Consider the following 22,569-nt stretch of genomic DNA (forward strand, 5'->3'; position numbering starts at 1 on the left):
TTTGGTATTTGAATGTGCGAGAAGCACGGACAGTTGAACAATTTTGCCCTATTCTGGCAAAAAAACATGCTGTTACTGGGGTTAAAAGAAAGATGCATAGGGCAATTTTGGGGCCCTGGATCCGGGCCCATCTGGCCCTGATCTCCATTATCAGCCCTTATTTAATTTTCGCTTTTGTGTTCGGGGCCCCTGAACCCTTGGGGCCATGGAATTCGTCCACCCTGTCCCCCCGCTTGCTACGCCCCGGGCACAACTGTCTTTTAAAAAATATTTGAAAAATTATTTAGTGAATAACAGTACTGAAGAGCAGGACTCTTAAATTTTGTTGTCTCGGTTTTCTGCTCAGTGACCAACTTTATCTGTCTTCATGGCCTGTGTTGGTCTGGTGGGTGGGCGTGGGGTGTTGCTGGATGGGTTGGTTGGGTTCGGGTGGCCCGTGGTGGAGGGGTGTAAAAGATAGGCAGGGGTCACTGAGCAAATTTCCATCTTGTAATAATGTGTACATCCATATCGGGAGGATGGGCTTATCGGCTGCTGCATGTGTCTCTTTTCATTTGTTGGCTTTGTGTGGATGCCGGACTCGTCCCGGTCCCAGTCGCTTGGGGTCGTCCCAGGTTGCCTGGTTTAGGAATGTTTACTGTATTCCTACATATAGGCAATGTGGCTTGGGGATGATTTGGAGTGGCCTCCGTGTGGCTTGGGTCTGGTTTTTGTTCCTGGATGGTAGGTTGGGGGGGGGGGGGAGATGCATGTGGTGGATGGCGGGTGCACCCTTGTGGTGTGGATGTACACACAATGTGTTTAAATAGTGCAATAGTATATCTTTTTATGTAATTGCCCCAATGGGTTGGAGGAGTCATCTCTCACATTTCTGGATTTTTTTTCTGGCAAATTTTACCCAGAAAGCCCATGCATAAAAACCCCGCTTTTACTTACTTTCCCAGCTCCAAAAGATCCCCTTTAACCGGTACACTGTCAGCTCCTAAAGACCCACCACTTGCAGGGGAACATACCCACCAAAATCTATGTGCCACCCTGGAGCAGCCCACTGAGGAAAGGGGAAGATTTCAATTATTGTATTACATTACAATAATTCTCCATGCATGGGACCCGCAATCTTCCCTGTTAACTATTTCAGCACTTTAAAATAAATGCCTTTAAAAAGTGCAGCACTTCCAGATGCAATATTTGTAAATTGTATCCCAGTTTTTATTTCAAAATTTATATAATTTGAAGTACTTGTCATGGACTCGATGAATAATCTACATCAAGATGATATCTTTTTCTGTTATTTTGCAAAGCTTGCCAACATTGCACTTGCATGTTTTGTATAATTTGTATGTTTTTAGTGTATGAACATGTTCAGGTCTGCTGAGCACTGTGCCTAATACAACACAGCTCTTTAGCATTTTCAGTGCTCTGTGGCAGCTCAGCAGATCTAATTTGTGTTGCTTTGTTCCATTTTGTTTTTGGAAAATTGTCAGATGAATATGAAAATAAACTTGTGTTCTCGTACATTGACTGTCTTCTTTCACAGTGCAAAATAAAATGTTTGGTTGCCCTCAGTGACGGACCGAAAAAAGTTAGAAATATTGGGTCATTTTTTTCTAATAAATTTTTATAAAAGAAACCTTATTTGGACAGTATCAAGACCATTATATTTGTTATTCACCAAATTTATTTATTATTTTATTAGATTAAATACAAGAAGTATTTCAGTCCAGTCCAAAATGCTAAATTTTTGCCATAAAATGATCAAGCATTTGTCAATACTAGCCTTTTCAAGCTGGAGGAAAAATGGAGGAAATGCACATGAAACCAACATACTTGAATACATTTCAAAACACATTTGAAAATTGTGTGGGTCCAAATCAAATGATGTTCACTTTTTTAAAGATAATTTGGTCTTTTAATAACCAACATTATCTTGTGGTTTCGAACCTGTGACCAAAGTAGCAATTTTTTTACAATTTTGGTTTGACTTTTTAATTATACAATAACTCCAAAATCAATGGAAGTATGCGATTTATACCAATCCGGTTGAAACAAAACTGGATTTAAAGATTTTACTGTACATGTAGTGCATAACAAAGGGATCTCCTGGGACTCAAATAGGGTGATGTGTATTAGCTTATAATTGTTGTTATTGTATTGGCTTAATAAAAAGAGGCCGGCCAGAGAATCATGACTTTCCATCAGATGTAGAAAAATGTGGCATCCAGGAAGCTTAGGGGCATTTTGAGGGAAATGTTGCCATTATAAACTGAAATTTTACCTATATAAAAGAAAGAAAAAAATTATTCAGCCCTGCTCACCACCATTCGGGCATGTGGGGAAAACTTTGGATGTACAGTATTCATTCCATTAACCACCCATGCCCCTATTTAAGTCCCCGCCCAGCGACTTATTATGTTATTCCATCATTTTGTGCAGGATTTAATAGGATCTTCCATCATTATGTGCAACTACACAACTATATATTATATCCAACTAACTATTATATCGAACTACACATGTACATGTATCAAACACGTACAGCATGCACATAAAAATCCATTTTACGTATTCTGTAAATAATATAAAAGCAAGCGACCACCCAAAGTTATACTTTGTTTAAGCCTCCCGGGTGATTAATGGAATGAACAAAGCCATGGACTGTAGAACACACCAGCAGCGCCTGGGCCAGGCCAACATTTGGAGGCCCCAAACTCATTGTGAGGAAGCAGAGGGCCTGCTGTATAAGATCGACATTGGCGTGATGGAAGCATTACAATTTAGAGGGAGATGAGCATTTTGTTCCGCTTAGTAGGTCATTTGCGCGTGAAGCGCACGAAAATGGTCAATTCCAGCAATTTTAGGCTAAAATAAAAGTGAATTTGCTATGTAAAGGGGCAGTGTGCGCGAAATGCGCAAAATGTTGCAATTTTACCATATATTGGGTCAAAACATGGTGTTTTCGTGATAAGAAGGAACTTGCACAGGGCAATTTTTGGGCTTTCTTAAGGGGGTACTATACACCCCTGGCCAATGATTTTGTGCATATTTTTGCATTTTCTCAAAATTATAGCACATTGGTGACAAGATATGTATATTATAGGGACTACACCTACTGTACTGAAAATTCAGCAAGTCAAAGCAAGTGATTTATTGATCAAATGGTTTTCCCTCATTTTTGACTGTACTCTACAACTATTGTCTGTGCTGAAATAGAATTTCCATTGCAGTAGTTGTAGTCCTTGCCCCTATAATATACACATCTTACTTGTTCCCAATGCGCTATAATTTTTTTGAAAAATGCAAAAATAGGTACAAAATTGGGCAGGAGTGTACATGGTGTAGTACCCCCTTAATGGAATGCATTGCTTATTACTTGCTTGCAGTAATAAGTAAACAACATTTATTTGGTAGTGGGGTAGAGGGTAGGGTTAGCCCTAGACTTTGAAAGAAAAATGCAACAACAGGTAATCTCGGAATACAGAGTCAGAAGCTATATTCTTCATACAGGTTTGTTTATTTAGCTTACAAATGAGACCAAGAAACCATGACACTCCTTTACAAGGTATGATGAATTGAAAGATATCATTTAGAAAATCTGTAACACCGTTTTTGGGTGGCAAGTGAAAAACCCATGGCCATATACATGTGTACATACCGGTACATGTACAGTGAAACCTCTTTAATACAAAATCTCTGGGGCTTCAGTTTTGCTATCAGGAACATTATCCGGTATTTTTAACATACACAAGCAATGCCAGGTACTTCAAAATCACTTAATTATTATCAAACTCATTTTTTTTTTGTGTGTGTTCACAGATTTTGTGTGGTAGACATGTACAATGTAATGCTACAGGGAAAGCCATTGTTGTTATCTATGTATAGAATAAATTTTTATTCACAGAACCATTGCATGATGTGATCAAAGACCAAATGACAGTGAGTTAATTTTACGTTTCAATGACATTCCAAATTTCAATGAAGTTATATTTATACAGTGCACAAAAGAAATAAGGTACCAGTTGCTATGTGTTGACCATTGTGTCCTCAACAAAGACATATATATGTCAACAATAAAACAAGCAGCCCATACCTTTAATTCTGAAATACACAGGCCTGTATCATGCACATATGAATCTAGTTTATTTCCAAAGTTGTTTATCAGGATTCTCAGCATTTCACAAAAACAAAAAAAATTTGCAGCAGGACCCTACACTCTTGTTGACTGGCTTCATATATTTTAAAAATGCCAAAGTGGTGAAGGCAGAAGCAAAAGAATTTAAAAAGCAAAAGTCCCATTTTGTAAGTGCTTATCGTAGATATGCGATGCGAAAGTATTATATGGGTACCTATTTTGCACACTTGTGTGTACCCCCAAAATAATTTACAACAAATATACATAAGCTCATTAAATATTCATAAATATGCAAATAAACATGACACAAAACTAGACAGCACATCAGGCCACCATATACTATCACAATACAAAGTTTGAGCCCACCATTTCCAGTTTGATACCAAGTTTGATATAAAATTGGACGGATTGAGTGTGATACCTGAATTTATCGGTCGAGCTAGAGTTTTCAAATATCATGCGAGACGAAGTCGAGCGTGATATTTGAAAACTCTAGCGAGACTGATAAATTCAGGTATCATGCGAAATTATCCGTCCAATTTTATCATTATTATGTCTTCAGAATCTTTTTTTGGTCAAAAACATGATTTTTGGTCAAAAATGCGATTATTGGTCAAAAATGATTTTTTTTTTTTTTTTTTGACGTGATTTTTGGTTAAAAATGTGTTTTTTGGTCAATATCGTATTTTTTGGTCAAAATGTGATTTTTGGTCAAAATGTGATTTTTGGTCAAAATGTGATTTTTGGTCAAAATGTGATTTTTAGTCAAAATGTGATTTTTGGTCAAAATGTGATTTTGGTCAAAATGTATTTTTGGTCAAAATGTGATTTTTGGTCAAAATGTGATTTTTGGTCAAAAATGTGATTTTTGGTCAAAAATGTGATTTTTGGTCAAAAATGTGATTTTTGGTCAAAAATGTGATTTTTGGTCAAAAATGTGATTTTTGGTCAAAAATATGATTTTTGGTCAAAAATGGTCAAAAATGTGATTTTTGGTCATGGCTTGTCACATAAACAACAACAAAATCACATCAACAGAGACTTTTACATATAAAGTATATGAACTATGCACTCTATGAAGAGGCTACAGATATGAAAAAACCCTGTAGCTCCAAGTGACCGATACACAAATTTATCAGACAGCCAGGTTATGTACAAAGTATAGGAGCCAAGATTCTGAAGACATAATAATGAAGTTGATCAGTTAACTGTGTTGGAGCTGCACACTGTGCACAGTGGATTAATGAATTGGCTTCGACTGCCTGGACAGCCAGCCAGCAAAACAGACAGCTAGACATTACAGGCAGCAAGCCAATGTGTGTGTACTACAGGTACATGTACGGTACCGATTGAATGAAACACACTTTCCAAAATGTCACTGAATTAATGTGGGAAGTCCCCACCACAATCACATTCACAAAGTTCACAGGCACCATCTTTATAGTTACAATAGTCATTTATGTGCCTGTCAATTCCAGTCCCTGTCCCCGGTATAAAAGCGGGGACTTGGGATGACCTGGGGTGTAACAGCTCATGGGTAACAGCTACATGCGAAGATCTTCAAGTTAAACCTGTTCTTAATATGCCATGTATTTCATATGATTTTGTTGACAGAGAAATTCGCTCCATGAGCAATAAAAAGGCTACAGGTCTGGATGATGTCAGTTGTAAGATACTAAAACTGGCTCGCCCAGTCATTGTAAAAAGTTTAGTTTATATTATGAATCTCTCTTTGTCAAAGGGTATTTTTCCTACTTTGTGGAAAGAAGCCAAAGTAATCCCTTTGCATAAAGGAGGTGATCTTGATAACACCAATAATTACAGGCCTATTTCCATCCTGCCTGTAATAAGTAAGATCATTGAAAGGGCTATGCATAACCATGCTTACTCTACTTTAAATCGAAATGGTATTTTGAATGTTCATCAATCAGGCTTTCGTCCTGGTCATTCTACCGAAACTGCTCTTGTTGATATGGTTGACGATTGGCTTGCGGGCATCAACAATGGTAAAATGACCGGTGTTGCCTTTATCGACCTTAGAAAAGCGTTCGACACCGTAAATCATGATATTTTGCTAAGAAAGCTCCACGATATTGGAGCATCTGAAGATACAGTTAAATGGTTTGCTTCATATTTGTCATGTAGAAAGCAAAGAGTTACTTTTAAGGGTATTGTTTCTGATTCACTTGAAATGAAAGTTGGTGTTCCCCAAGGCAGTATATTGGGCCCATTATTATTTCTCATTTTTATCAATGATATGCCAAATGTAGTATCACATGGGAAAATATCCATGTACGCAGATGATACCACGCTGTCTGTAAATGGTACTGATACTGATATTATTTCTAAAAAGCTCACTGAAGATCTTTCTGCAATTAAGGCATGGTTAAATGTTAACAAGTTGTTTCTTAATGCTGAAAAGACAAACGTTATGCTCATTGGTAGTGAGCCTAAGTTACGTAATGATAAATGTTCTGCTTTTTCAGTTACCATTGATGATCGTCAACTTGAAAGAGTTCATAGTGCCAAATGTCTTGGTGTAAAGATAGATTCTAAATTACTCTGGCACAATCATGTTAACTCTGTTATACAGAAGCTTTTTTGTAAAATAGGACTCTTAAGACGTCTTAAAACATATCTTGACGTACACACTCTTAATGTTTTATACAAAGCTCTTATTCAACCGCAGTTCGACTATTGTAGTGTAGTGTGGTTTGGTCGCTTCAATGAAGATATGCGTAAATTAAGTGTGTTACAGAAGCGATGTGCAAGAATCATATTACGTGCCAATTACCTTACGTCTTCTGATATAATGTTTCCTATATTAGGATGGGAATCACTTCCAAATCGTGCAATGTATTTCAAATCTTTGTTAATGTTTAAATGTCTAAACGATATGGCTCCACAGTACCTAATCAACAGGTTTTCGTATATACACGAAAAGCATAATGTTAACACCAGACAAGCTGCGACAAATGTATTGGCTCTTCCGCCTTGCATGAATGGTTATGATACTGTATATTTTAAATCATCTTTTTCATACAGTGGGGTTGAAGTTTGGAACAAGCTGAGTAATGAATTAAGAAGCTCAACAAATATGCAGACTTTCAAGCAAAGATTCAAGTCCTAAAATTTTGTGCATATACTTGTAAATGATGTGTTTTTATTTACTTTGAAAATTGTATGTATTTTTGTATTTTAAATTTGTCTAAGAGTTGTATATACTATATAAATTGTATGTTGTAAATTGTTGCTTTTAAATTATTGTATATATGTGTAGCAGGGCCCCATGTTAGACCAGCTATTTGGCTGAATTGGGCTACCCTGGATAAATATGATTAAAATAAATAATAAATAAATAAATGGGTTCCCTCAATTCTGGGACATAGCCAGGGCTTATACGGGGATGTGATGCATCTCGAAAAAGCGGGGGATCTACCCAGGACATTATAAAAGAATAGCTCTCAACTGTGCAGGGTCGTAAAGTGGAGGGAAACACTAATCTGTTCTATCAATTTACCAGGGGAATCCATGTTTTATTTTCTTTGATAAATGATTTGAATTCATACACATTTTGTGATCTTTCTGGCAGTTGCTCCGGGGTTAGGGGGCAGGGACTTGCCCGGGATGTACTAAGAAAATATTGTCCCGCCCGCCGGGACTTAGCCAGGACTGTTTACATGTTTCTAACAGTTTCCAAAATTACATCCCAGCCTAAGTCCCCGGGGACAGGGACTGCAACTGACAGCTGGATTAGTGTTTAAAGTATACTCTTGGTATTTGAATGTGATCTCGAAACACTAATTTAAACGATGAGGCTTGACACCACTAAGATACATGTATCTTGTAGAGGAAGTTCTAGGCCTACAATTCATCTGTGATCCGTGACTTTCCATGAAATGGTAACAAGTTACAAGCATGAGTTCTGCAAGTTTCCAGTGTGTCCCACGTCATGTTTGTAACATGGTAATCATTACCAGTACTTGTCTTGCATGTGCATCGGTAGTCATTTTTCACAAATCTCACGGCATCCTAACAATATTTCAATAGGCTAGCTATTTAATACATGTTCTTTTCGGTCAAGTCTGTTACAAGTGCAGTACATGTACAATGTAGCAGTATAGGCCCATGGCTATTCAATACCGCTTGAAGCTGATGAACATGATGATGAAAAAAGGATGGTCACATTGGTGATCCTGATCATGAACAGATTTGTCGATGAAATTACAGGCCTACAATACATGTTTAAACTCCCCAGGAGTATTTTGGAGGTTTATCCATCCAAGATCCAAGATGTAGACATACATTTTGTACAGTAATTTTTTTTGAACTACGAAATTCAGAATCGAGAATGTACTCTGTGTCTAGAATTCAATTGTGTGTAAATTCCAATAAGAAAATGTCAGATGCCACCTTGTATAAATGTCAGAGTACATCACACATGTCCTTTTCTGGTAGTCATTGTGTAGTAGTTTAGTTCCAGAGTCCAGCATGCAGCACACTGTATAATAACACTCTACAGTGTAGTGAAGTGCATTGTCATACAATACATAATACATACAACCTGCTCAGTGCTTCGAAGTTCGATGCCGTGCATTTGCAGTACAAAAATCACAATGTCATCTCATAGCAGTAGCTATATACGCTCACGAAGCTGTAGTACAATTGTAGGTCGAAGTTATTATTTTATTGGTGTTTCCCTCGACAAAATAATGCGGATTACATGCATTTCACTCTGTCAGAATTGTCATGATCGCGATCAGCTGTTCGCGAATCCCGATCAGCTGTTCGGGGTCACAGGGTTGCCAAACTATTTGAGGCCATATGGCGGGTCAAATGATCGAAAAGTCGCCCAATTTTTCCTCATAACCATTGGTTTCTAATGGGACAGGACAGGAAACTCGTCAGAAGTCGCCCATTTTGGGCTATTTTGCAAGTTAGTGGCAACCCTGAACTTGCAGCGCCCCCACTGAATTTTAGTCTTTTCCCAGGCCCAGGGAGTATGTAGCCTAATATACGGGTATTTTTTGCTTGTTTGTTTATACTACAGACATTGTGTAGCTTGTTCAAAAAGGTTCTGTGCTAGGGCTATGTTCTTTGAAAAGAAAATCGAGAATATCATTAAATATGGCACCCGGTATGAATCAAAACTGATTGTAAACATGAATCAAATTTCTTTAAATAATGACGGAACTTCAATTCGTAGACAAAAAAGAAAGACGTTTAAAATTCCGCAAGCATCTCTAGCAACTACTGGGTGAGTAACAAGATCTGACATGTAAAATTAAGCCCACATACCGACATTTTTCAGTCAAAATGAAAACGATGATATTATACCAATATCGGTTTTCCGTGTTTCGCCTATGTTACACACTGTTTTTGTCACTTGCAAACTTCGGTAACAACCAAAATACACTCGAAGAGTGACTTGAATGAAATGCGGATGTAATCTGCACAATGTTACCAAGGACTTCCGACGATCAAACCAAAATTTTGAGCATCCCATTGTGAAAAATGATTCTTAATGCGAGTACATGTGTAAAATCGTCAGAAAACAGTGAAATTTGAAGACAAATCAAAGTGTAACAGAAAAATGGAAAACTCACAGCTGCTAAAACCATACTGAAATTTTGTGTGTATGTATGTATAACAAATGTCCAACAGCGATTGTTTCTGACATTTCTCTTTAATGAAAAATGTGTAAAATACCGATTTTTCACTAATTTGCCCCAAAAATCTTACCAGATATAAAAGTTAGGAAAAAAAGAGTATACATGGCATGAACTGACCCATGGCAGTTATCACACATGATAATGGGTGTAGGTCATCTTTACTTTTCGACAGGGGCTACCCTGACCAACGTCGCTACCCCAGCCCTTAAGGATAAGAAGTAACTTTGAATTTGAGAATATAATCTGATCTTGGATCAGGCCATCAAGAAGATCCCTCGAAGATTTAGCTTATCTTCGACCTGTGACACAACATCCGTTTCACTAGTCAACGAACTCTGCATCCGAGATAGGATGTGAAACATTGCCACTTATAAAACGTCAAGTCCAGTAGATCATTATATTCTCAGGTTCATATTTATTAATGATAATCTTCACATGCGTATGATAAGGAGTAAGATAAAGTGTGAAGTATATAATTTGTCATGCTTGTTAGGAGTTGATTTTCCATGTTTTGCAATCAATTATAATATATTTAAGGTGCTTTATGGAAAGTCCATGGTCGCGTGTGGTATATCCTTGCCCTTTCCCTAGGGATCTGAATATACTTTTGTCACCCCGTAAATTATTTCAATAACGACATTATTATGTATTCAGCTAACTTACATATATTTGATTTTATAAATACGTATGGACCCCTTCCAATTCTAGCTCTTTCTGATGTTCCTTTAGTCGAGTATTCAATTCTCGACAGGTCTTTCCACCTATGTGCTGTCACAGTAATGGATGTACCACTCCCAGCTCTCGACACTGTTGGTAAAAACGGTTTTACACTGATTTGATAACATCGCCCTCTATTCCCAAATATTCTACTAGGGACGGTTATTATGTTCTTACATTTTCCTTCAAAACAAAATTGCCACAAAATATAGGCTAATTATACATTTATAAAAGCTATATAAAATGTGACATTGTCAGGCTCGTATTAAACCAGCCTCGGTGTCCCCATAATTGAGAAATTTGCTCTTGCTAGAGGCGTGAGAGCTCATTTAACAGAGTTGTTCAGATTTCGTCCCATTTTTTTTCAGAAAAATATTTTTCCAGAAAATATATAATTAAAAATAAGTGCACCTGAAAGAAAATATCAAATCACAACATTTAGAATTATATTTTCTTGTTATTTTGTGACAAAACTGTAAATTTGAGCAATATTGCAACTCAATTAAACAATAACAATTTCGTTCGTATAAAATAATAAAAAAAATAATCCCATTGATTTTACGTTTTCTTGATTTCATTTGATTATGAAAATTCCTTTTCTTACGACTTCTTTCTTGTTTAACTGGATCTACATAAAAAATGAAAAATAAAAATAAATGCAGATGTTTATATAGCGCTTTATGTCGAAAACAGCCTCAAAGCGCTTTACATTTATTCCGCCGTTATTCGAATATGTCGGAACCACGTTTGCTGCCTACAAAATGGCGCAGGGTTCAACAGTACAACGACCGTGACACCCCTAACAGCTTCCCATTGCACCAGGGTGGGGTGAGGCAATCGGTCAAATTTGTTGTCTTTGTAGGTCAACAGAGCAAAGTTCGACATAAAGTTATAATTATTATAATTATGAATTTATGTCATCCAATAGAACTGCATGTTAAATGGCCAAAATAACCAGTGGGATTTCTTTCACCTTACCTTGTTATTTCAGCAATGGACAGCAACCCTTTCTGGCAATTATTACTAATATTATTTCAACATTTTGGATAAAGAATAACAAAATTAAAATTTGACAGAAATCGTACATAATGGCTTTAAAGGGGATTCCCGGTCCATGAAACTTTTCACTTAAACTTGTTCATGTTTAATTCAAATAAAAACCAAGGCAAGAAGAAACCAAACCTTCAAATAATTTTGACCATTGCTATGATTTGTAGTAATTGCTACAAAATGTCAACAAACTTTTACACAGCGTTGTGGTTTATTAGTTTTCTATGCAAATTGTTATACTTCAATTGGCAATAATAATATATTTATTTGTACATGTGTGTTTATATCTCCACGCGTGATCCTGTTCTATCGCATGTATAAATTTAACGCCATTTGCACGAATACTCTAGAGTAAATACAAATCGCAATTTAGAATGGTAGACTCAAACCAATAACATGGCTAAAGGGGACTACGCAATTTTCATCTTCATCTTTGCACTGATTTATCATTGCAGAGGAGACAGCACCAGCCAATGCGATGATGAAAGTATTGTACATTATGTTGGTCCTGGTGATTTTATACTCGGTGCGCTATTCGATGACTTACACGACCAAGGTTGTACTAACGCCAATTCTGATCGTCAATATGATTACGAAGGGTTTGCTACGCTTCATAAACAAGAAGCTATGGTGTTTGTGTTGGAAGAAATAAACAAACGAACTGATATTTTACCCAACATAACACTTGGGTATGACATTTACGATACATGTGCTCAAAAGCAACTGGCTGTGAAACAAGCGATCAATCAAGTTATGTACAAGGAAAATTGTAGATACGTTGAAGAAAACTTTTGTGCGATATCCAAAGTGGATAATGAAAGCAAGACACATGCACCTTTCATTGGTGTTGTTGGTGCAGAATGGAGTGAGATAACCTCTACCATAAGCTTCCATTTCAGTGCCTTCCATTTGCCTACCGTCAGCTACTTTGCATCCAGCGACGAATTATCTGATCCTGTTATGTTCCCATTCTTCTTGAGAGTTATACCCCCGGACAAATTCCAGATTGACGCAATGATTGACTTACTAAACCACTTTAATTGGACGTCAGTTTCATTTGTCTATACCGATGACAGCTATGGAAAAACAGCATTCAAACGGTTTCAAAATCAAACTGAAGACCGTATCTGTATTGCCGAACAATTTGGGGTTGATTCAAGATCAACGAGGTCAGATTTTGATTTTATAGTAAAATCAATTTTGAATCATTCTGATACCAGAGTGGTTATCCTGTTCACTCATCAGACATATGCGAGACTTTTCTTCGAAGCAATGGAGTCAATGGATGCTATTGGGAAATTTCAGCTCATAGGTAGCGACGGTTGGGGGTCAAACGTTCACGAAATCCAAAAGTACTCGCGTGCTACAAAAGGCACTTTGAAATTACGTTTTGTGGATAAAATAGTACCTCAATTTGAAAACTACTTCCTAAATGTCAGTCCTGGTAATCGCAATCCCTGGTTTGAAGAATTTATAACAGAAAGTTCGATCTTAAAGATGGGCTTCAGCAAGGAGAGTGGCGTATCCAGAACGATGGACTCTGTGTTGGTATTTGCTTATGGATTAGACGAACTTCTGAAGGAAGAATGCCCTGGTTTAGACGCAAAATGTGTACAAGAAATCAGAGAGAAATTTAACGGCACCTACGGTAGAAAACTTTACGATCACATGACGAGTCTGAATTTTATGGGTTACAACAAGCATAATGTTTCATTCTTTTCCGCTGGAGAAGATATAGGCCGTTATGAGATGGTGAACTTCCAATGTAATGATGATCAAGAATGCCTGCTGGTACCTGTTGGAGATTGGAACTCAATCAGTCAATGGACTATCAATGAAAGTGTTGTAATATGGGGAAGCGACGCCAATAATGAGTTACCAATTTCACGATGCAAAGGGCCTCCTCAATGGCGTCATCCATGGACTAGCTTCATCATAGTCCTTGATTCCATCGGGCTTATTTGTGGTATGATTGTCACTGGAGCATATATATGGAACAGAAACCATTCTCTGATTCATGCATCTGGTCTTGGAGTCAGCTTTCTCATCCTGTTTGGTGTAATGCTCTCATACCTGCTTGTCTTTTCATTTGTTACCAAGCCATCCGCCGTTAGTTGTTACTTTCTGCGGTCGGGATACATGGTGTGTTTTACTACACATTTTGCGCCTTTGCTTGTTCATACTTGGACTATTTTTCGCCGATATAAAGCAGTGACGAGGAACACCAGGAGACCTGGTTTCACTAGTTCGGCATCGGAGATATTCTTCTCGCTCAGTTTCATTTTGGTCCAGGTAATCTTTAAACTATTATCAGTTACCATAGGGTATTAAATAAAAGGCACTAAATTTAATGCCCACCATGACCCATGGGCGTCGCCATACCAAGACCACCAAGTGATCAGTAGATGTGCTACAATGCTAAGAGATAGGAATTTTTCAGACAAATATCATCAAAGTTGCTGAAAATTTAATAGGCAACTTAATTAAAAAATGAGGGATTCTATTTTTTTTAAGTATGTTTTCAAGAACTAAATTGTGAATGTTTTGGTCGACGGAAAAAAAGTTATCGACGGAAACTCTTACAATAATACTACAAAATACTTTACAAAAAAATGACAAATTTGGTAGAAAATTTGGACATGAATCCCGCGTTTTCAATTGAAATACACAGGAAGACCACCCGCTGTGCCAAAGGTCACTTTTCCAGACATCTGGTCACGTGGGCATTAAGTGCCTTTATTTAAATATCCTAAGACGACTGATTATAACATCGCATATTTCTTAGTACCACAAGTTGGCGTTAGCTAACGATGAACGTACGTGTCTATAATGATTTTATGCATGCAGTTAAGCCAAACTAATCAGGTCATAACAATTCAGATATTAGTATAGTTTGACCTATCTGCGACTTGAGTTATAAGCAAAAAGATCACTATTAGGGGTGGTCCGTTTTTTTGCCCACACAGTGGTCAAAAACGTAAAGAACTCCTAATTCAATTCCTATTGAATTGGCCTCGAATTATTTTCTAGAATGCTTTGTTATTGCCAAAATCAGACAAAAACGTCAACCTTTATTGTAGACCATATGGCCTATTATGCCATGACCTATTTTGCGATGTTTCGAAACCTCCTAGGCAACGAAACCTCCTAGTAGATGGCGATTTCCGTATTACAAAATTTATAAATTTTACAAATTCTGACAAAACTATGACATAACCCCGTTTGACGTTCCTTGTAAAGCTGAGGGGAAAATTGTTGGCTAGCAAACTATATTAATTTGAAAAACTATAAAGTTGACCAAAAATTCTGAAGGGCCAACTGAAGTATAGGCCAAAAAAACTGCCCCCCCCCCCCCAATTTTGACATTTTTGCTTATAACACAAGATCAGTATGTCGCAGATAGGTCAAACTGATGTACTTGTTCTAAATAGTAATGACCAGCGGAATACTGTGGTGTGGATTTGACAAAATCTGACCAATTATGAAATTTGAACCATGTTGTATAAAATTTGGCTCAGTCAAACATAAACTTTTCGTTTTCTACGCACATAAACTTTTCGTTTTCTACGCAATTTTCTGATCTATAGATGTCGATTAAAAGTTGATTTCCGAGGGTGTACAATTATAGGCCCTTCTTCCAACTAAAAAAACATTACTTAACAGGCTATTTTTGTGGATAAGCAGTTTACAACAGCTCCCTTTTTAACGGAAAAAACATTATGGTAGTGTTTCGACAGTTTTTTTTTTTTTTTTTTTTGCTTTAATTACTATTCATTCATTTATTGTAAAGTAATGTTACAATTAAAATATTTTAAATAATTAAATTTAAGAGATAACCATTTTAAACTTTTTAAAAACTGAAAAATAAATTTACCTCAATATGTTTCAGTTTTGAAATTATGATTATTTTTCAAAGTGTTAGTTTTTGGCGCAGTATATTTTACTTTGAAAAACATACAAAGTTGCATACCTCGCGGAGCTTCACCCTAAAAACCGGTGGACCATCATCACCTATAGTCCCAATCCAATAACCGGAACGATTATAACAATTGAAATGGCAGCCATGACAGTTATAAGTGTCAGAGGGACAGGTCTCTTTTATTGTATTTTTGTACGAATTGCCCCGTGGAGGCCTCTTGGTGGACAGATTACTATTTTTTTTTTATTTGGTAGGGTATATTCTCCGTGAGAATAGACCGTGTCACTCGATTTGCGAAAAGATAGCGAACCTTCTGGTGAACCTAAGTAACTGCCTAAAATGAAGCAAAATTGAAAAGAAATGGGGTTTTAAATTGAACTTTGGAATTTAATAAGTATAAATCACTTAAGCCTAAGGGTGTGCTAATATTTTTAATCTTTGACCACCATTTTTATGTTTTTAAATACTTGAAAAGAATCTAAGCTAATTGAATGGCCAGTAAGTGACTCGGCCTTGTATAACAATAGCTAGTTGTAAGTGTAAAAATTACTTGTCATACTCATTATAGCTTATTCTCATTGTAATGTGCGTCCTTTTCTTATATTTTGAATTGTCTATTACAGGTCGCAATAACTATTGTCTTTCTGATAGTTACACCACCAGAGTCTATTATCCAAGAACCAGAACATCAACTCACTTGCAACCAAAATGACACAGAACTAGCCGTATCTATCGTCTACAATGTTCTTCTCATTATACTATGCAGTGTTTGTGCATTTCTTACCCGTAAGGTGCCTAAAAACTACAAGGAATCTCGGTTCATCGGTTTTAGTGTGTACACTACACTGGTAATATGGGTACTCTTCATACCATCGTATGTCAATGCACCGATAGCGAATTGGAAAGTACTGATCTTATCATTTGCAATGATCATCAGTGCCAGTGTTACCTTAATATTCTTGTTTTTGATCAAACTATACGCTATTTACTTGGTACCGGATGCTGATATGAACATATACATAGCGCGCGATGTAAAAGCTAAACCCGCTGAAGTAAGCTGGCCTTCTGAGGGTGGAAGATCAGGAGCTGGAAGAGTATTGCGTTCAAGATCTCGCGTGAATGCGATATCGTCTGCGACTAATTTTGATGGTCGTCGTTGGTCGTACGGTGAGGCGATAGCTGCGCGCGAGCCGGTGTCTACTGTTAGTATGGTCAAGACGCATTCGTCTTTGGATTCTGATGCCGTGTATCCACCTCAGTCGTTAACTGGACAAGGGCATATTTATCCTTCAGAAGCAGGGAACTGGCTATAATATAGAAAACAAAATTGCCATAATGATTGAAAATACTCAGGGAAAGTCAGATAATATGCACTTACTGTGTACGTTTCGGCAACACTTGTTGCCAAGTTCCTAACATTTGGATTTCTCACTCTATTGAAAAATGATTTCCTGCATATGTGGGACCGTTTATCGAATGACTTCAGATAAACGATGTGAACTAGTGTACCGGCCGTAATGTAGTGTATTCAACATGATGCAGTCATGTCTACAGTAGAATTCACCACGACCTTATCTGTGCGGTATCGCAATGAGCTGGTATTATAGTTTCAGTTGGGTAACCGATTATAAAGGAAACGCAAGGTAACAATGGTATGTGGGCCTTTGTTCACGAAATGAGACAATACTCTGCTTATTGTTAAACAGCATTCTTGAAAATGAGCAACATAATGATTGTTGACTTAACACGGTTTGGAAATAATTTCTTCATATTTTTTGGTGTTATCTGTCGTTAACATATCCTTCCTAAAACACAAAAGTGCGAATACTTCCAAACACCTAAATTAGCTAAAAATTTAGGACATGTTGCAAAACTATATTTTCTAGAATTTCAGAGAATACTTTAAATGTAGCTTGTACCGTTTTTCTGTGGCATCCTTCAGAAGTGAGCGGTCCGCTGCCAATATTTTCGGTCAAATATCCATTCAATTAACACGGGGAGTTGGCTAGCTATGCCTTGCCTACACTCATATTTTACCAAAGTGGGACTATTTCTGAACATCTAACCTAGCTGTAATTTTAGGCCATGTTAGAGAAATATATTTGCTAGAAGTTTGGAGAATACTTTAAATATTGGCCGGTTATTTTTCACACAGTGATGTTAACTAGGCAAATGCCTATACTTCTAACATACACTATTTGTAAAGGTCGCGCGTCAATGGTGAGAGCACTGTGTATTGTGTATAGGAAAACGGACAGTAACTGCAGTATGACTTACCGTTGGGATCAGCGTCTGCATTACAGTCAGTCTACTCTGAAGTACAAAGTACAGACGCGGGCGCACATATTGTGCCCACTTTGAAGGCACGTATACCTGCAGTAGAGACGCAGCACTACGCACTGTTCACGCGCTGTATACGCACGCGTTGTCACTTTGTACTTCAGAGTGGACAAACTGTATTGAATGACTTCAGACAAATGATTCGAACTAGCGTACCGGTCGTAATGTAGTGTATTTGATTAACCGTTGGGATATTTTATGTGGAAAAAAACTGGTGCTTTTGTTAGAGATATGGGTATGATACTATTGAATATTCGGCGATGATTACGGGTTACCACATCACATTCAGGTGGGGCATGGGGGTAGATGTCTTGTGAACAGCCCTGCTCAATGAATACTTTTGAATGTTTTTATTTGTTACAAATCATGCTTTGTGGTGTGATCAAGAAAAATCAATTTTCAATTTCTTATAAGACTGTAAACAGCACTTTGCAAAGCTACATTTTGCAGAAAACCCCATTGAATTTGGACAACCAGGTCAAAAGATATGAGTAGTTAAAGAGTTTCCAAAACAATAGGAAACAAGATACTTCCTTTGATTAGTTATATCTAAAAATCAATATTTCCGACTTCCCACTGATTTTACTTGATCATACCACTAAACCTAAAATAAGTCTTTCAATGAGTGAAATTAAGAAAAAATGAACACTCATGGGCAACGCCATTTCAAAAAATATATTTGGTCCCCGTAACGTAACGTAACGTATGTCTATGCCGGTTACAGCCGGCGCTATGTTGAAGGTTCGCTATGTTGAAGGTTCTCTATGTTGAAGGTTCGCTATGTTGAAGGTTCGCTATGTTGAAGGCTCGCTATGTTGAATGTTCGCTATGTCGAAGTTCCACTATGTCGAATTTGAAAGAACGTTCGCTATGTAGAAGGTCGCTGAAATGGAGCGATTGCCGAATAGGGTGCAACTCTACTAGTCTTATTACAAGACTGCCCCACCCCAACCCTAAACCCTAAACTCCGTAAACGAGGACTGGACTCAAGTCTAGCAAGTTGCACCCTATTCGGTAATCGTAACGAATATATAAATAAGGTGAGCTATGTCGATGGCCTACTTAGTCAATAGCGAGCCCTCCGATACAGGAAAATACTAACTGGATCTTCTAGCGGAACTTCGACAGAGCGGGCGTACACCGCTTTACCTGTAACAGGATTAATTACCACAGCGAAAAGTGAATGTATTGCCCTGCACTAGACTCTGCACCTCACCATTGACTATCAAGGAATAGGCATAAAGACCTGGATCATATTATGGAAAATTCATATCCATGTACGTTTACTCGTACCTGACAGGCGAGGAGTGCATCCTGCTTAGAGCGCAGGACAATACATTCAAAAATTGTTTTCACCTATCGCTATGATAATTAATCATGTTACATCACTTCTTCTACGGCAAATATTACGCAATACGCTGGCGAAGCGTATATATAATAATAATCGGATTAACTACCATAACAATAGACGAATCCAACGAGCCAAGTGATCGACAAAATTCATTCGGCCATTACTGGTTCCCCGCCGCACCAAACAGGTGTTGTGACTGGCCAATTGGGTAGATTAAAGCCGCTTAAAAATCGATGTTATATTGTATTGTGTTGTAAACTTTCATCATTCTATTGTCTATGTATAACACGGGTGATGGAATACAGTTTAAAGTCCCCGTCAAGGCCGCATCATTTCAAATTTTAGGTGGGATAGAATCGATGGGGATCCAGCTATGCCTGCCATTGAGGTGTAGGAATGCGTCCAATTTGATTCGTCAAACATTTTTTGAATACATCGCGCTGCACTACGAGCAGGTTGCACTCATAAATTGAATACAATACCGGTCTTTTCAAAGATACTTATCTTACAGGTGCGAGTGATCAACATGATATGGTTCAATGCAGAGCTACTGCGTGAACGTTCCAGTGCAGCGCTATATTTCAAAAATTGTTTTCACCTATTGCTATGGTAGTTAATCCGATTATTACATCAATTCGTATTAACTTTCTATTCATGGTAGTATAATAGGTGAATACTTTGTCTTTCATGGATGTACAACCATGTACAACTACTGATTGTATAGCGCATGGCCATGATGCTATTATATGTACCAGGCGCATTCAAGTTTGAAACTGGTGCATCCCATAATTGATTTTTTTTACAAAGACAATGTTGATCAAAAACGCGTATTTTTAATATGGTAATGTTTTATTATGGTAAGTTTAATAGAGGACCTGCATGAAATTATCGATTGGCTCCAAACAAAGGATTTGAGCCGGTGTCCTTCACCGTAGTTATGGCGGAGTGCAGTCCATTCAATCAAATGTTGTCATCAACCTATTTGATCGTAGTGCAGGGTTATGTGTGTGAGACGAACTGTCACCGTAGATTGCAATCATGCTTTCGTTGAATGCATTTGTGTAGTCCGCCATATTTACGGGATGATACGTCACATGCAAGGCCTCTATAAGTGACGGGGCAAAATCATGTTGTTGTTTACTTTATAAACACTGCAGGGAGTGATGCGGTATTTGAATTTGTGTTATGGAAACAAGTATTTTATAATAGTGTAAATAGATTTCAGATTTTCTTTCGGCAAGAAAGAAATATCCTACATCAATCATATTTTCAAAAGTACAGTTTTTTTCTAATTATGTTAAAAACACTATATTAGTAGTTGCGCTAACTATGGAAAAAGGGTAATATGTGACGTGTCATGTCAAAAGCAGACACTTTTGGGCAGGATCGTAATTTTTTTCACAATTTGGGGTTGTTGCGAATTTGTGATGTTATTAATGTTTAGAATATTGTCTGATAGTTTCAGACCGGAATATAACTGGCATCTTGTATTTTTTTAGACATTTTTCAGGGTAATTCCTACTCTCAACATTGTCAGTAATATTTTTAAAAGCCGATACCTCAATTTCCAATTTTATAATACCATAACTTACGAACTCAATATCTTCGCTTAGGAATGTCCAATCTCATTGGGGAAAACGGCGTTGTGAAGCAAAATATCTCTATATTTAAGATATGTAAAAACCTCAAAATTGATATCCTGCCCAAAAGTGTCTGATTTTGACATGACACGTCTCATATATCTGCGTAACCAGGGGTTATAGTAGTATGTAGCCGGAGTGCCAACACACCCCACATAAATAATGTAAAATGGATCAATATAGGACGATGGTTAAATTCCAATAAATAATGGTTATAGACGAATCCAACGAGCCAAGTGATGGTCAAGATTCAGTCGGCCATTACTGGGTCCCGTCTGCACCAAACTGGTGTTGTTACTGCCCAATTGGATGGATTAAATCCGCTTAAAAATCAATGTTGAATTGTGTTGTGTTGTAAACTTTTATCATTCTTTTATCTACGTGTAACACGAGTGATGGAATGCAGTTTAATATCCCCCAAAGCCATATCATTTCTTATTTTAGGTGGGATAGACACAGGGGGGCCCAGCAATGGCTGTCATTAAGGTGTAGGAATGCGTGAAATTGGATTCGTCTATACCCTAATATGCCCCATAATTCCTGGTAATACTCCTGAATGTATTCATGTGTTTTTTGTGGTGAACAGAATAATAATAATAATAATAATAATAATAATAATAATAATAATAATAATAATAATAATAATAATAATAATAATAATGTTTTATTTAAGTGTAAATACAGGGTTGAAAAGAAATAACTCCACCTCCCTCTTACAAAACATTCCATTGAATTACTTGACATACATTTTGTTGATTATAATAATAATGTTTTATTTAACACACTTAAGTCTAAATACATGGTTCAAAAGAAATAACTCCACCAGCCCCTAAAAGTACAAAACAGTCCTTTGCATAAGTTGACATACATTTTATTGATTTGAAAATTTTTAAATTCTTTGAGTAGAAAACTCATTTTTCAACCCTCCCAAAGTTTACCCATTTGTTTGGTCAAATATAATCATATTTTTCAAAAATGATGCTTTCAGGAAGAGGTGCACTTTTCAACATCACATACATGTATTCGTGATGTACAAAACGTTCTCGATATCAATGTTATGATTGATTAAATTGTGTTTTTTCCTTCACCTTTCTGCCTCTGATCCTTCAGTCACCCATGCAACCATCATTCAAAACAATGATTCCTTGAAATTAATTTTGACAAAAATGAGGTTTCATTTGACGGTTGTAATCAGTATATACAAAATGATAAAATCACTAGGGAGGAGAAATGAGTTCTGCACGTATGCATTTGACCAAAAGAGTGAAATTTACATCTAATGCGTAGGTTGAAGCATCTAGCATCTTGTCTTCTTAAGTGATGGCTTTCTTAGATAAATGCTTAACTGTCATGATGTGGCCACAAGAGAGTGGCTGCAGTTAAGAGTCTGGATGCTGATATCCAATCGCTTGATTCAACCAATCTCTGATTGCTGTTTCTTCTTTAACTAGTACGCCTTTACCAAGAAATTGTGCTCTAGATCTTTCCGACTGACTACCATTTACAAGTGAACACTACCATAACTACAAACAGTATTTCTAGTAAAGTGATTTTATCGGCTGAATAAGAAAACCCCGTTCGTGTCAAAATTCATGTAAATGAATCATTGTTTTGTACTGAAAGATGATTGCATGAGTCATCGGATACATAAAATTAAAGAAAACACAACTAAATCAATGAAAACATTGATCATGTTGATATCGAGAACGTTTTGTACATTACATGTATAGGATGTTGAAAAGTGCAACTTT

The 22,569-nt window shown here is 37.1% G+C and overlaps 2 protein-coding genes across 3 annotated transcripts; both read left to right on the forward strand.

Annotated features, from left to right (window-relative positions):
• Positions 1-11,964: 11,964 nt before the first annotated feature.
• Positions 11,965-12,884, forward strand: LOC140143526 (metabotropic glutamate receptor 5-like). Its single transcript, XM_072165356.1, has 2 exons — positions 11,965-12,756; positions 12,789-12,884. The coding sequence occupies exons 1-2, from the start codon at positions 11,965-11,967 to the stop codon at positions 12,882-12,884; spliced, it is 888 nt and encodes a 295-aa protein (XP_072021457.1).
• A 143-nt stretch (positions 12,885-13,027) lies between these two features.
• Positions 13,028-21,346, forward strand: LOC140143488 (metabotropic glutamate receptor 3-like). 2 transcript variants are annotated; one of them, XR_011857757.1, is made up of 3 exons: positions 13,028-13,860; positions 16,111-17,130; positions 18,868-21,346. XR_011857757.1 is itself a non-coding variant. In XM_072165320.1 (2 exons), the coding sequence occupies exons 1-2, from the start codon at positions 13,066-13,068 to the stop codon at positions 16,798-16,800; spliced, it is 1,485 nt and encodes a 494-aa protein (XP_072021421.1). In that variant the 5' UTR covers positions 13,028-13,065; the 3' UTR covers positions 16,801-21,346. The 2 variants fall into 2 exon arrangements, 1 of the variants encoding a protein (XP_072021421.1); XM_072165320.1 differs by having other exon boundaries at positions 16,111-21,346.
• Positions 21,347-22,569: the final 1,223 nt, after the last annotated feature.

Source organism: Amphiura filiformis, unplaced genomic scaffold (genome assembly GCF_039555335.1).
Source record: "Amphiura filiformis unplaced genomic scaffold, Afil_fr2py scaffold_22, whole genome shotgun sequence".
Lineage (NCBI taxonomy): Eukaryota > Metazoa > Echinodermata > Ophiuroidea > Amphilepidida > Amphiuridae > Amphiura > Amphiura filiformis.